This window comes from Siphateles boraxobius, unplaced genomic scaffold (assembly GCF_051911475.1).
Source record: "Siphateles boraxobius isolate OS27281-9 unplaced genomic scaffold, OSU_SipBor_1 6, whole genome shotgun sequence".
Taxonomy (NCBI): domain Eukaryota; kingdom Metazoa; phylum Chordata; class Actinopteri; order Cypriniformes; family Leuciscidae; genus Siphateles; species Siphateles boraxobius.
In genome coordinates this window covers 22,736,303-22,750,331 of record NW_027509186.1, presented here as the reverse complement: position 1 = coordinate 22,750,331, position 14,029 = coordinate 22,736,303, and the positions used below count along the sequence as shown (strand labels likewise).

The 14,029-nt window shown below is 40.0% G+C and overlaps 1 protein-coding gene across 3 annotated transcripts in view; it reads right to left on the bottom strand.

Annotated features, from left to right (window-relative positions):
* ssh2a (slingshot protein phosphatase 2a) overlaps positions 1–14,029 on the bottom strand; it is a 46,599-nt gene that overhangs the window by 1,746 nt on the left and 30,824 nt on the right. For 2 of the 3 annotated variants that reach the window (XM_077208256.1, XM_077208255.1), the window contains exons 3-14: positions 5,986–6,098; positions 5,135–5,199; positions 4,932–5,053; positions 4,774–4,839; positions 4,610–4,675; positions 4,328–4,522; positions 2,864–2,957; positions 2,583–2,711; positions 2,243–2,289; positions 2,000–2,146; positions 1,730–1,930; positions 456–1,329 (exon numbers count right to left, since the gene is read on the bottom strand). In XM_077208256.1, coding sequence (XP_077064371.1) covers positions 456–1,329; positions 1,730–1,930; positions 2,000–2,146; positions 2,243–2,289; positions 2,583–2,711; positions 2,864–2,957; positions 4,328–4,522; positions 4,610–4,675; positions 4,774–4,839; positions 4,932–5,053; positions 5,135–5,173 — 1,980 coding nt within the window. In that variant the 5' untranslated portion in view covers positions 5,174–5,199; positions 5,986–6,098. Of the gene's footprint in view, positions 1–455; positions 1,330–1,729; positions 1,931–1,999; positions 2,147–2,242; positions 2,290–2,582; positions 2,712–2,863; positions 2,958–4,327; positions 4,523–4,609; positions 4,676–4,773; positions 4,840–4,931; positions 5,054–5,134; positions 5,200–5,985; positions 6,099–12,966; positions 13,518–14,029 lie in introns of those variants that run through there. The other variant, XM_077208254.1, reaches the window with a different exon arrangement.

Sequence of the window (14,029 nt, the reverse complement as noted above, 5' to 3'; positions counted from 1 at the left end):
CATTAGAGCTTACCACATTAACATAAATGTTACCACATAAAAGGAATAGTTCAGCCAAAAAATTAAAATTATTTTCATTCCGTTCATGTCATTTAAGCACCCTCAACTAACTCCCATGGCTCACAAAATTGTAAGGCAGAATTGCTGTGTGTTTTTTTTCCAGAATGGGGACTGTAGCCGTCAACCTCTAAAATTGACAGAAAATTATCACAAAAAAAGTCCAAAAAGATCTTCCTTTCATATTCATAATCTTATGAAGTTTCAGCGTAATGGACATTTTTCAGTTTACACCAGCAAGAGGCAGTGTTGTACTGGTATCACTTCCATATACTTCCTGTGTCTTTACTTTTAGATCAATAAATAAAAAGAGTCATTCCATTCATGTTTTATCATTTATATTTCAGAATGATAAATCAGGAAGTGCAATGATCTTTGAAGTGTGCGCAAACTCTTACCTCAATCTTTTCCTCACTGGGAGCATCCATGGGAGGGGTGCATCTGGATTGAGGTGGCTGCAGAGTTTCGGAAAATGAGCGAGGGTGACTGTCCTGGGACAGGCAGAGGAACTTCTCTCTGGCACTTAAGAAGTCAATGCTATCTGTGCTAAGGCGGGATGCGCCGGCATACACAGAGCCGTCTGCTGCTACCAGATCTGCAGCGTTGTGGTTGTTGTTATCATCACTGGAGTCCAGCTCAGGAATCAAAGGGGCTCCTGAGGGGCTGTCAGCCTCGGGTGTGCTTGGAGAAGGCAGATTCCCTTCATCTTTACTGACAGCCCTTTCCAGACAAAGTTCTAAGCTTTGTGACACTTGATAAGAGTCATTTTGATCAGAAGTGTCAGGGGACAACTCAACAGTATCTGTTTTTGGCTCAGGCACTTGGTTAGACGACTGGGCGCCGAGGTCTGGAGTTGTATTGCCCTCTCTCTCTTCTGGCGAAAGAGGATGAGCGAAAATGTGTAGAGAGGGAGGAGGGTGGCGACGAGCAACTGGCTCGCTCACCGCAAGGTTCTTACAAGAGTTCTTTGCCATATTCTTCTCAGGCACCACTGTAGCTGCTCGTTGTCTGGGGCGAGGCAGGAGGAAGGGGCCCTCATGTGGCAGCTCACCCGATTTGATATGGGTGTTGCCTGTGGATATCTGTGTTGGCTGTGGATTGGTAAGGGACTCCAGCACAGCAATGCCTAGCATCTGCTGGATGGAAGGAGGACCGTTGTTGTTATGTGGGTCTGAGCGGTCCAGCGAGCAAGGTGCCTTGCACAGCGGCTCGTGACCCTCCGACAGATCACTATCTGAGTGGGAACGCCACAGCTTGTTATGCCTCTGTTTGCTGGAGGAATGAGCAAGCAAGAGAGAAAGAAAGACAAGAGTGTCAGACAAGCGTTTTTCATCAATGTGGTGGAAACATTAAATGTCAGGTGAATAAGTGAGGGTGGTGACTGATATTTTAAACATACAATTAGCTCTGGGTGTGTGAATGGGAATACAAACACGAAAGCAAGTATGACAGCAAAAGCTGCACAACAAAAGAAATGTGGAGAGACCAGCACAATGCACATGCATTAGATCACAATGGTGACGAAACTCAATGCCATTGAGTCAAAATACAGGAGGTCAATGTGTATCAGTAAGTCTATTCTTTGGCTCTTTATTTAAAAGGTAAGGGTGTGTTGGATTAAAGGATATATGAATAAGCATCTGACTTTAAGATCTGTGTGTATGGCCCATACCTGGCTAGCAGGATACCCTGGTACTCTTCCAGCTGCTTCATGAAGGATGGGTTTGGTTTGGTGACAGAGCGCCGTTCCTTCACATGGTCAAAGGCTTTCTCGAGGTCCCAGCCGTACTCCTTCATAGCGTATGCGATCACGGTGGAGGCAGAACGACTCACTCCCATCTTACAGTGTACCAGACACTTCACCCCAGCTTTCCTGGATCGCAAAACTTTGGTGAAACACCATCGAAGAACCAGAACTTCAGAAGCCAGTTTTTCTACTTACTTGGCCTTGGAAATAAACTTAAAGGTGTCATTCCAATACTCCAAGAGATTTGTGGCCTCCTCGTCATACACTCGGATGTTGTGATACTCGAAAAACCCGGGGAAGAAATTATCAATCTCTCGTGTCACATTCAGGATGTAGCGAACTCTGAGGAAGTGGGGTGGTAAAATTAACAATGAATGCATACAGCTGAGCGGATGTATTTGTTTAAAAACAGTGGCCTGGAATAACAGTGTAACTTACCCACTGTTCTGGAGCTCCTCAAGGTTAGAAGCATTCCACTCTGAACCCTGGAAACATAAACAGAAATTAAACCTTATGGTTGATGCTCCTGAAGCAGGTGAGTCCAAACCTGCTCCTAGAGGGCCAACATCCTGCAGAGATTAGCTCCAAGACACCTGCATGTAAGTTTGAAAGTCGGCATGAAGACCTTGATTAGCTGGTCGGCTGTTTAATTGAGGTTATAGCTAAACTCTGCAGGACAGTGGCCCTTCAGTAGCAATATTGAACACCCCTGCACTAATGTCCGTAGGAGATTAGTCCTTTTCATTGAGAGGTATAGACAATTGGGTAGGAGACCAACCAGATAGACATGGTCGAAGATCTCGGTGGGGCTGTCCATCTGGCCCAGGATGACAATCATCTCATTATCAATGAACTCCTTGAACTCGCGCAGGTTGCAAACCATTTGCATCTCTAGCTCCGTCCGAATCTGAAGAAAAAGAGTTATTATCTAATACCTCTGTTACCAATTTTTGAAATGAACCTCAAGATCTGCTGGTATTATTTAAGACATTCAGATTATGGTGGGTTTTACGGAAGGTAACCAGATTGCATACTATTATGCACAATGGATGTTTGTACCTCTTTTGAAGTAACGTTCTCCAGGTCCTTCTGCATCATGATCTCTCTCAAACGGGTCTTAATCAGTCTCTCTGTGCGTTCTCTCTCAGTTGGCCTGCATGCATGAAACCCAGAATCATAAATCATCCAGTTTGGTCTCAATGTGAGGCGTGCCTCACCTCGTATGATTCTTTGTATATCTGTGTGGTATTGTTCAAGTAGAGCTACAAAAACCAGAGACTTCAGAACAAAGCCTTTGTTTAAATTAAACAAACAATTTGAAATCAAATCCCAGCTCAGTTGCAGTATGTGCAAATATTAATGGTAAATGTGCGTCATCCCTAGGCCTCTTGTGTTGGGTTTACCACGGGACAAATGTCTCTACACTGATACCAAAACAAGGCACTGATTGGCTACCAGGAGACTGCACTGTGATCTTAATCACTACCAGTAACCTTAAAAACACTACTATGCAATGTAGGTCAACACCCTCAGATGGTGGCTGTGTTCACAAGGGCACTCCGAGGGTTGAAAAGCCCCTATGCAGGAAAGTTACACATGCCAGCTTTTATTTACCTTTTATTAAAACTTAAAAAATAAGAAAGTGACAGTCTGTGTTATTATAATCCCATTATGTTCCTATGCAAAGTGACCATACTAAATCTTAAGCTATGGAGACAAAGACAATACCTTAGCTCTCTCAGTTAACCTAATTCAGGGCACCATTTCACAGGATGTCTAAAAAGAACAGATCCGCTTCACTAAATACCGCTCAACTCTCGAGGAAAACACTATCTCTATGGCGCAACCTCATTGTCCTCTTTTAGGGTCACAGTGTCCAAAGTACTAGAGATACAATTTTCACTCCTTCAAGCCACCTGTTTCCATCCATCCACCAGGCTACCTATCCATCTCGCCCATTTTTCCGACTGTAAATCACTATCTCAGCGTGGAGCTATAAAAAGCAAGAGGCTGAAGTTGTGTATGTTATAAACACATGCACATGTGTATGCCTCCAACTGAGGGGAAATTCCCCCCTGCAGTCCAAGCAACAACATGGATTACACCATCGCTGTGCATCGAAGAAGTTAGAGGTCATCTCATCGATTTGGCAATAACACGTCAATCTATTCAGGGAACGCCATGTCTCCTTGTCTTACTCTGATGCAAACTTGCCCTATATGATTGAACTTTGCGAGTGTGCATGCACAGTTTCTATTTCCCCCCCCAAAAAAGGATTGATTTACAACCCAAACACTGCTATTCACACCTATTGACTATAGAAGGACTCGAGTATGATAAACAACATCAACTTGGCCCTAAATATAGAAAGCACAATTACAATACCCTTGATTCGGAAGGGCTCTGAAACTTATTTCCACAAAACCATATACTGTCAATCAAAGGTTTGGGGCATTAAGATTTTCTGATGTTTTAAATTTAGAATGACTGTTTTCTATTATCAATTTTGAAAACATTACTCACACATCGCTGAACAGCACGGGTGAGTCTGCACGGTAGGACTGCACGTCTCGCATGGCGTTCCACTCGTTGATGCAGTGCTGGTCGGAGGACACACGGCTCTGATAGTAACTGACCCAGGTCAGGAAGAGACTGCCGGGGTAGTAGTTATGACATCGGGCCACCTCGCAAACCTTATGCAGAGACTGCAAGGCTGACCTAAGAGTATGTGCGAGAGAGAAAATGCATTAACCTTACATAAATAAAGTATGAAAGTGCGAAAAAGCTGTCTTTATAGACACTCACCACATGGCCTGCACTGAGACTGGTTTGAAGACATGGACTCGGCTAACGGTGGACACACTGAAGCCACTAATGAGAGGAAAACATCACTTTCAGTCTGAATACTCTGTAAAAGTTTTGTTTAAAAAAAATGCAGAACTGGTTTGTGCATGCATGTTATGCCTCACCCGTCTCCATCCAAGTGTATAAGTGTATCGCTCCACAAGGGTAAAACCAGCCCAACTGTGCAAGTGCTACAGGAAACGCATCATCACATATTATAAGCACCACCTTCAACATTAACAAATGCAAAATAAACTTATCAGTGTGTCTGCATTATACTGACCGGTCTGAATTGCTAAAGTCCATTCCCAGCACCACATTTTCTTCTGTGTCCTGTCTACCATTGGTGGAGACGATCACCATGTACCGTGTACGCAGGGTGTAGGCGCTCTCTAACCGGACAGCCTGTGATAGAGACAGAATCAGAGACGATCAGCATTCTGATGTATGTGGTTTGATTAATTTGGTATGGATGATGGTAGTTACCAGGCGGATGGTGTCCTCTGGGCGCAGCAGGGTGAACATGATCTGCAAATGCTGCTGAAGGTCACCTGTGAAGGAACCAATAACAACCATAAACCTCCCAGATAATAGTGTTGTGAGATTTGCATGCTTCAGGGAAATTACCCAGAGGCCAATTTCACTTCCTCCCATATAAGACATGTTCCTTGTCTCGCTAGTGTGTGATTACGCTTGGGCTTGTAAATCATGAATATAAATATTAAACCAGTTGGAAAGTTAAAACAAGTATGGTTGATGGAAGTTGCATAGAGAGGGCACAAAAAAGAGTTGGCATGAAACAGAAATTGCGATCATCTAAAACATTTTAATAGGAAACTGTGCTTCTATTTGTTTTCTTTAAAATAAACAACTTAATTTGATATTTTGTTATCTAATGCAATAAAATTAATTCAATTTATGTGTAGCTTAAGTGTCCAAGTACTTTCTCGGGCCACTGAATCATTAAATAAAATGAAGACAAGTAAAGATGAATAAAGTCTGTACACTGTACTATACAATGACTGACATATCCTAGGGTCCCTAATGCATTCCTGTAAGCTAATGGGTCTCATAATGAAATCAATGCTGTCTATCTGCAAGCACAGCAGTATGTCTATCAACATGCATGCTAATACATGCACACAAACATTCTTGAGTGACAAAATCCTTCATCTCAAGGTCAGTCTTATGCATTGCCACATGGAAGAGTTCAATGTGAAACTGAAAACAAGACAGACAGATTCCATAACATATGTTCATGTGTTAAGCTGCGTCTGACAGCCAGAGATAATAGTCCAATAAACTGCGTCAAGAGATCCTTTTGTGCGGTTTCATACCTGTGTGTTTGTTCCGCCACTGAATGATGCGGGGTGCTGAAGAAGAGGAGGAGCCATTTCCCCGAGGGAGGAAGAGAGCGGCACCTTTGACAGTTAGGAAGTTCTCGCTGATACTGACGACAAGAACAGTGACAGAGAGAGAAAGCAGAGACTTTACAATATATTGTATATTTATATATATATAATTTATTATTTAATATATAATTATACATATACTAAAAAAGAAAAAGCTAGTTAAATAGTCAACATAATATGTCTAGATACATTTTAAATGTCATAGACATTTGATTTCTGGAAGTAATTGTTACTGCCACAGTGAGCACACACCAAATTGGATTAACAGGATGACCAAGCATTCACATCTGCGTTTGGGCACTTGCACTATCAGTACATTAAGAGGCTCAATCTCAGATCTCAAAGTGTCATTGTAAAATATGTGAAGGGACTCATGCTGCAGCGGCTCAGTTATAGAGCTGGGAGACGTTTGACCCGTAACAGCAGTCATTATAAAGCACCACCTTCATCTCGACACTTTCAGTGACTACTGGTCCTGCTCATAAACCGCTGTTCCTATATTAAATGCCACAGGCTTTGGACTTTCCACGTCTGGCTCTGAAAAGCACCCTCGGAGTAACTTCTGAGGAATCTGGGTATTTCTGCGGAAACGCCAGCCCTCTGTCTCAGGTTTTGAGGGAGGAAGGATTGCAGAATTGAGGGAACGCAAGAAGCCGGGGGCAGTCACTCCCCAAATAAAAACAAAGAAAAAAAAAACCCATCTGAGCTCATTTCCCACATCCCAATCACCTCTGACCCAGCCGTTTCCTCCACTCTCTAGTCTCAGTTCGATCTCATGGTCTCTCTATTTTACAGCTGACCCAAGGGTCCAAAGTTAACACTTGCTAAGCATCAAATGCAAACAGAAAATGTTTTTAAAAGTTTATTAGGAAGTAGAACAAAACCCCCAAACCAAAATTACAGAAAATTGACTGAACCATGACTATCAGAAATGTATCTAGGATGCCTGAAGTGTTTTCTCCTAAATGTTATCTTTAATAAAACCACCAAAATAATAGAAATATTTGTTCAAAACAACAATGTGGTTTCATGTTTTTGTGACAGGAGCAATTTTAAAGACAGTTATTTTAATCTGTAAAATTTCACACAATATTACGGTTTAACTATTTTTTATCAAATAAGCCTTGGTGAGCAAAAGAGACTTTTTAAATTGTCAAAAAACATTTGTTTTACAAAACATTTTAATAAAAAATGCCAAATACAGTTTCATAGCCAGAAAAAAATATTTATCGCCAGTGTATGAGACACACTCGCCTTTGGTAGGTGTGATCAAATGTTAATTTTTTTTTTTTTTGAGCTGATAAAACTGCTTTATGGAGTACTCTTATAGAAAATGTATATATTATTAAAAGAGGAGCAAGAAAGTGACAAAGATAGGCAGAAAATTAGAGTATAGTGCAAACAGTCTCTTTTCGTGCTCTGCACTTTGCACATCTATCAGCATTTGAGGGGATATGAGCTGCAGGCTGATACAGGGTCGTGGCTAATTTTACACACCTAAAAATAAACAGCAGAGTGAATGAATGCTGATGGACTTTTACAGTGTTGGTAGCTACTGTATATCATCTCATGTAACCAAACATGACAGCTGGAAGAGCGCTTGGGACAAAACTTTGTAATCTTGTGCAAGACAGCAGAAAGTATGCAGACTGCAAAGAACATCAAGGTCTGATAAGATTATTGACCTGCAGTTTGCATGTATTCATCCCAACTACCCATAGTTAAACTATCATTCAACATGAGCAGCTGACACACACACACACACATATATTTAAAAAAATCCAGTCTAAGTTAAAATATGAATCTATAAGTCAATCTTATTGGTTTTTCACCATTTTCACAGGTCAATTGTCTTGCAGAGTGGCACATTAATTTTAAAAAGTTAAAATATTTCATGTAATGTCTCAAAATGTGAAATCTTCATGCATAATAAATAAAAATTTAAAGCAAAATGGCATTTAAAATAGTTTGAGATGGAGTATAGCATTTACCATAAGTACTTGAACATTAACTACTCATTTACTGATCATGATTAGTGCAAGTGCAAAATGTAGTCTACTAAAGGCACCGTGGGTGCAGACACCACTTCAGTGATGTGTCAAGAATATGACCCGGGACACTGTGCCGGGCTGTTTTTTTGCAGCACAAGTATCCGTGTGCAGAGAGTGGAGAGAGTACCGGGGCCATGTGATGCAATTTCCACCCACTGGCATTTCACCGAGGCAGACTTGTAAGGACATACGCATATACACACTGGAGAAAAAAATAGAGAATCCAGATAGGTCAGACAGAGGAAATAGACGACCTGCCTGCACTCGTCTACACACAGCGTAGGGAGAGAGAAAGAAAAGAGGGTGGGAGAGTAGTTGGACAGTAGTTGCTAGGGCACAGACACAATCATCACTATGTAAGGGGCCATTGAGAGCCATGCAACAAGCTGAAAGATGCCTGACCCCCACCTGTCCCTGGCCATATTAGTCACTCTCCCACTAGGGAAGGGATAAATATAGGTCCGGGCTGAAGGCCTTATGAGTTCAGGCCTGATAAAGATTCAGAGTGAGAGAAGTAAGTAGATGGAATTTTGTCACCTTCAGAAATACAAATTGCCACTAATACAGCCAGGTTTGGAAAACTCAAATAAAGACAAACACACTAGAACAAAACTTTGACAGTACAGGCCTAATTTTTTTGATTAAACGAGACGGAGAGGAACTATTCAAGTTCACAGTCCTGATTTCTAATTGGTCCACATGGCTGATCAGTTGAAGTCATGATGACTATTCTGAACCACTCTTTTAACTATGAAATAGATCAAATTAAAACAATCTTACATATCAAATTATTAAAATTGTGAACAATATGCTTTACCTATGCATTCAGGCACTTTCCACGAAAAAGTGTAAAAAAATAAGATCAGGTTAGTAGAAATTAAGTCAATTTGTTTTTTGGGGGGGGGGGGGGGGGGGGGGTTCTAACAAAGGGTGAAAGGAGTTGCTTAGAAAGTGTTATTTATTTATAATTAAATAATATGAGCCTATTCATTATTTTATAAACCCTATAATCCGTTCATAAAATGTTTTGGTAATTGAAAATGTTGCTTTGGCAGCTAACTGAAACAAGTAAGCTAAAATTTCTAAAACTAAACTGAAATAAGCTAAAGCTATATATAAATAAATTAATAAATTATAAAAGCACAATGAAATGACTCAACTTAAAGCTCCAGTAGGTAACTTTTGTAAACAAATATTTGTTAAAACTGTCATTATGTCCAGACAGTAGAATATGAGACAGATAATCTGTGAAAAAATCAAGCTCCTCCCTGTGGTCCTATTGCCATTTGCAGAAAAACACCGCTCCCGGTCAGAAACAACCAATCAGAGCCAGGAGGAATGTCTTAGCAGTGTCAATCACGCTCGTGTACGCGCTGATCACCCCTCTCTTGCACAGCGCGAGCGCGTACCATCGTTCGTGACTCTCCTGTTCGAACTCGTTCATCCAAATGAATGAATCTTTTTTCGAGTCATTTCGTTCATTCAACTAAATGTTTTTTTAAAAGTGAACTAATCCTTTAACGTTATCTTACTAGCTATTTATAACTTATAGAAAGAGTGCAACATTATAAAGTTACATGTATTGCAAAATACATAATGATTTGAGGACCAAGTTTGTAGTCAAAGTATGGGCAGGCCATAGTCAATGTAAAGCATATTGTTGATGTTTCCTCCCTATTAGTGAATGTTCCATAACTGTTTATAATCCGCCGTCATCGGTGGTCCTGCTTACTAGCCTACGCGTTCACGGCAGGCTCCGCTGTGGGGGAGGAGCTGTGGAGGGAGGGCTGTAGCGCAGCAGAGAGAAAGGGGGTTGGACCTGTAAGTGGTGCTTGTTCAAATTTTTAGGCTAAGTCAACATTTTCTCAAAACTCCCTACTGCAGCTTAGAATTAAAATTAAAACAAAGTATAAAAATAAAAGATAAATAAAAAAATTGTAATAAATATACAGAAATAGTAAACAACAAGAAAATTACACAGGTCTGAATACAGTTTTGTGTTTTCATATATAATTCTATGTTCTACCCATAAACATCGCTAGATTGAGACAACAGAAGTGTATACAACTAGCTGCTTATGTTATTCCATTTTTAAAAGTCAGATAGCATAGTATAGTATAGTTCTCGCTCTCAAATAACTTGGGAATATTGAAGAATCTCAAGAATGATCTCAGCTGGGTTTTGCTGTTTGTTTCAACACCACAGTGTAGGCTAAAGATTTGACCAAACCAACTATGTCCCGTATTTCTACATCAGATTTCCTTATGACGATACCAACTCTTAAGCGCATCAAGTGCATACTTGACTTGGAAGTTGGAAAACACGTGCTTCTCTATGTCACTGACTGTTTGAAGTAAAAGTATACAGCAATTCTGTTTCTAACTGCAAATTTCAACACACTGCTCAACTTCCTTCCAGTATCTCACACCTGTAATTTCCCAGCCAGGTTAATCATTGAAGCTCACTGACAAACACAGGCCTATTCTTAGCTATGTTTGCTTTGGCACTGGCAGTGAATTAGGAGTAATGGAGGCTTTTATATGCTTACATATCAAGGAAATTCCCATCAGGTATCACCTGCTCTATCTGACGGATTAAAAAATTGGAAATTATGGTTCACTGAAAATGAAATTACCCGTATCTACTGTTGGTTTGCAAGATAAAAGAACTCTACCCTGCAGTGTCCCCCAAGTCTTTCCTATTAACACAGTATAAATAACATCAGAACTGATTCCTCCGCATAAGGAGAAAAAAAACGCTATTGATGCTGTAACGCTATTGACAAATGTCAGATGACTGCTTAGTCAGTCTAAAAACAGAGCCATAAATCTCTGCTCTATGCACTGAAACATGAAAGAAACCAATCGACTGGAGTTTAGGCCTGACTCAAAAGATTTCACAGTCTGGTGGGGTGTACAAAATTGGATTTAGTACATACTGTTTATTTTGAGGTTTCAAGCTGTCTGGGCCGGGGTCTTGGACATATGCAAACTCTGTGGTCGAAACATGTTACCTGTCAGTGTAAAACCGCAAAACCCGAACAACATGCAAAAATAAGAGAGAACCTCATTCAAATCAAATTCAAGTTTTGACGTGAGATCTGTTTAGCTTCAGTTAGGTTTGTTATGAGATCCACCATCAGGTTTTCATAATCAATGCTGGCATCTTGCCAAAGCCAAAGCAATAAAAAGTCTAACTGAGTGGAGAGTCCAAAAACACCAAAAGCTACCATGTGTGCCAACCATTAAAAGATTGCCTCACTTTTTTATCTCTAGAAATTTACACTTGGTTACTTTATGAATCTTGGTGGACTGGATTGCTATCTGATGGGGTACGCACATCACATTTACACTTGGCCACACATCTGTAAACAGATATCAATCATATCTCCAATACCTCCACAATATGCATATTTAACCAAGTTCACATTTTTGATGATGCTAATGCTGGACATAACATTTTGCAGAAGTCAAATCTTTTGTATGTGTCTCAAACCACTTCCTTAATCACTTTGTCATCAGTTTCAACTCAAAACCAACATTAACAACACTTGGTCTTTTCATCAAATAAAGATCACAAAGCTATCTGGACTGTAAAAACACAAACTGAGAAACTTTGCGTTCCCTCACAAAAATGTTTGTGTTCTTTGCGAGTGAACAGAAAACATTTGTGAGAGAATGCAAAAGCATTGTCAAATCATTTTACCTCCCATTTCATTTTGTTTTCTTCATGTCCCTTTTAGGGGCTCCGTAATTTTGCCTGCAACTAAAATTATACACTATCTTTCAAAAGTTTGTGGTCAGAAACATTTTTTTAAAGAAATAGATATTTTTGTCCAAAAAGGTTTGCATTGAAATTGTGACAGTAAAGACGTTTTTTACAAATAATTTCTATTCCAAATGTTTCTTTTCAACTTTCTATTCATAAAATAATTCTGAGAACAACTACAGTTTCCACTAAAATATAAAGCAGCACAACTTTTTACAACATTGATAATATTAATAAATGTTTCTTGAGCAGCAAATTAGCATATTCAAATGATTTCTGAAGGATATGTGACACTGAAGACTGGAGTAATGATGCTGAAATTTCAGCTTCGCATCACAGCAAGAAATTAAATTTTAAAATATATTAAAACAGTTAAATTGTAATGCTATATCTGTTTTACTGTATTTTTGATCAAATAAAATGCAGCCTTGGTGAGCATAAGAGACTTTTTGTAAAGAAATCAAGAATTTTAAAAAATCTGACTGATAACAGAATACTTCCTAAATTGTAACATTGAAACAAATATTTTCTGTAAAGCTGCTTTGAAACAATATATATTGTGAAAGCGCTATTCAATTTAACTTGAACTGAGTTGACGAAACCAAACTTTTTAACGGTAATGTATATATTTTGCATATGAATAATACAAACATAAACAAAACTTAATATTACCTACTACATCTCAAACATGCCATTACATAGTGCGTTGGTACTAGACACACCATTAAAATAAGTCCATGACTTTGAACGGTTATGGTAAAAAAAGTTGAGGCACGGTTACTGTACGACTCATCCATCAGTTAATCTCGTCGACAGGTTAGTGAATCACATATCTCTCCTGTCATCTGTTACAACACACAAATGCGTCAAAGGCATGGGATTAGGAAACATCTACTTCTGCTAACTGATGTGACGAGAAGTATTTCGCAGTCTATTTACCGTCACTAATTGCATTCATGTGAAACTATATTCTTGATTATCAGAGTCAGTGTAGTAATAAAACAAATCGCACAAATAAAGTATATAGTATGGCGACGTACTCTGCTTATAGCCTACGTGTGGTGCATTACAGTTGAGCTTTACTTACAGCTGGTTGATCTGGTTTTGAGAGGCGACCGCGTTGTCGGAGAAGTACGGCATTATTTTCGCCCCGCAGCAGGAACAGAATCCCCGGGTAGAGGAGCTCGAGCTCTCCGTGATCGCCACACTCTCCAGGGTCATGACGGAGGAACAGAGAGCCGGATTTCCTCAGATAGACCCCTCTACAGCCATCACACTACCCAAGAACTAAAAAGCTACCCAAAATATATAAATCGGGTGCTTTGTCCAGTCTGCTAAAATAGTTTTAAAATTATCCGTCTGTAAGGCCTTAAAAGGACACCAGCGAGGGCTTAAAATAACGTAATGTTTGATAAATTAAAAAAAAAAAAAAAGAAAAGTCCCCAGAAGTTAACCGTTTCGTTTAAACACAGTAAACACTGCCCCTAAACAAGCGTAAAACTACAAATGAGAACGTATAAAGATACAAAAACAAACTCTACATGTGCATTTGCTTTGGCATGAGCCGGCGACGGCGAGCCGCTTCACTCACACAACTCCGTTTGTAAGAACTGCGGTGCGGCGCACTAATGGTTGAACAGAAGAGAGGAGGAGCTGCTGACATGTGCTTCAGGAAGGGTCCACTGCAGGATTCCACAGACGGCCGACACTTCAGACACCCGCGCAAGGACACGGAACCGCGCAGCGCGGGAATACGACCTCAGCTGCGAAATCACGAGCCTAGAGTGCACTTCAGTGCATCCTTCACATCGGACAGTTGTTTTCTATGAGCAGTCAAGTGGCTCTATGAATAGCTGAGGTTTAAAAAGGACATAGGAACAGGGGGAAATAAAAACATTTAGCAAGCCAGGTTTAAACTGCCAGCGAGCTGCAAGTGTGTTTATGGGTCAATCTGACAACATTTCCAGGTCATATTTCATTTTTAACATTTCTTTTTTTTGCATAAAGCTTTTATTTATTTTATTTTAGTCTGTCTGGGGTCTTGGACATATGCAAAATCTGTGGTCGAAACATGTTACCCATCAGTGTAAAAAGCAAACCCAAACAACATGCAAAAATGAGAGAGAACCTCATTCAAATCAAATTCATGT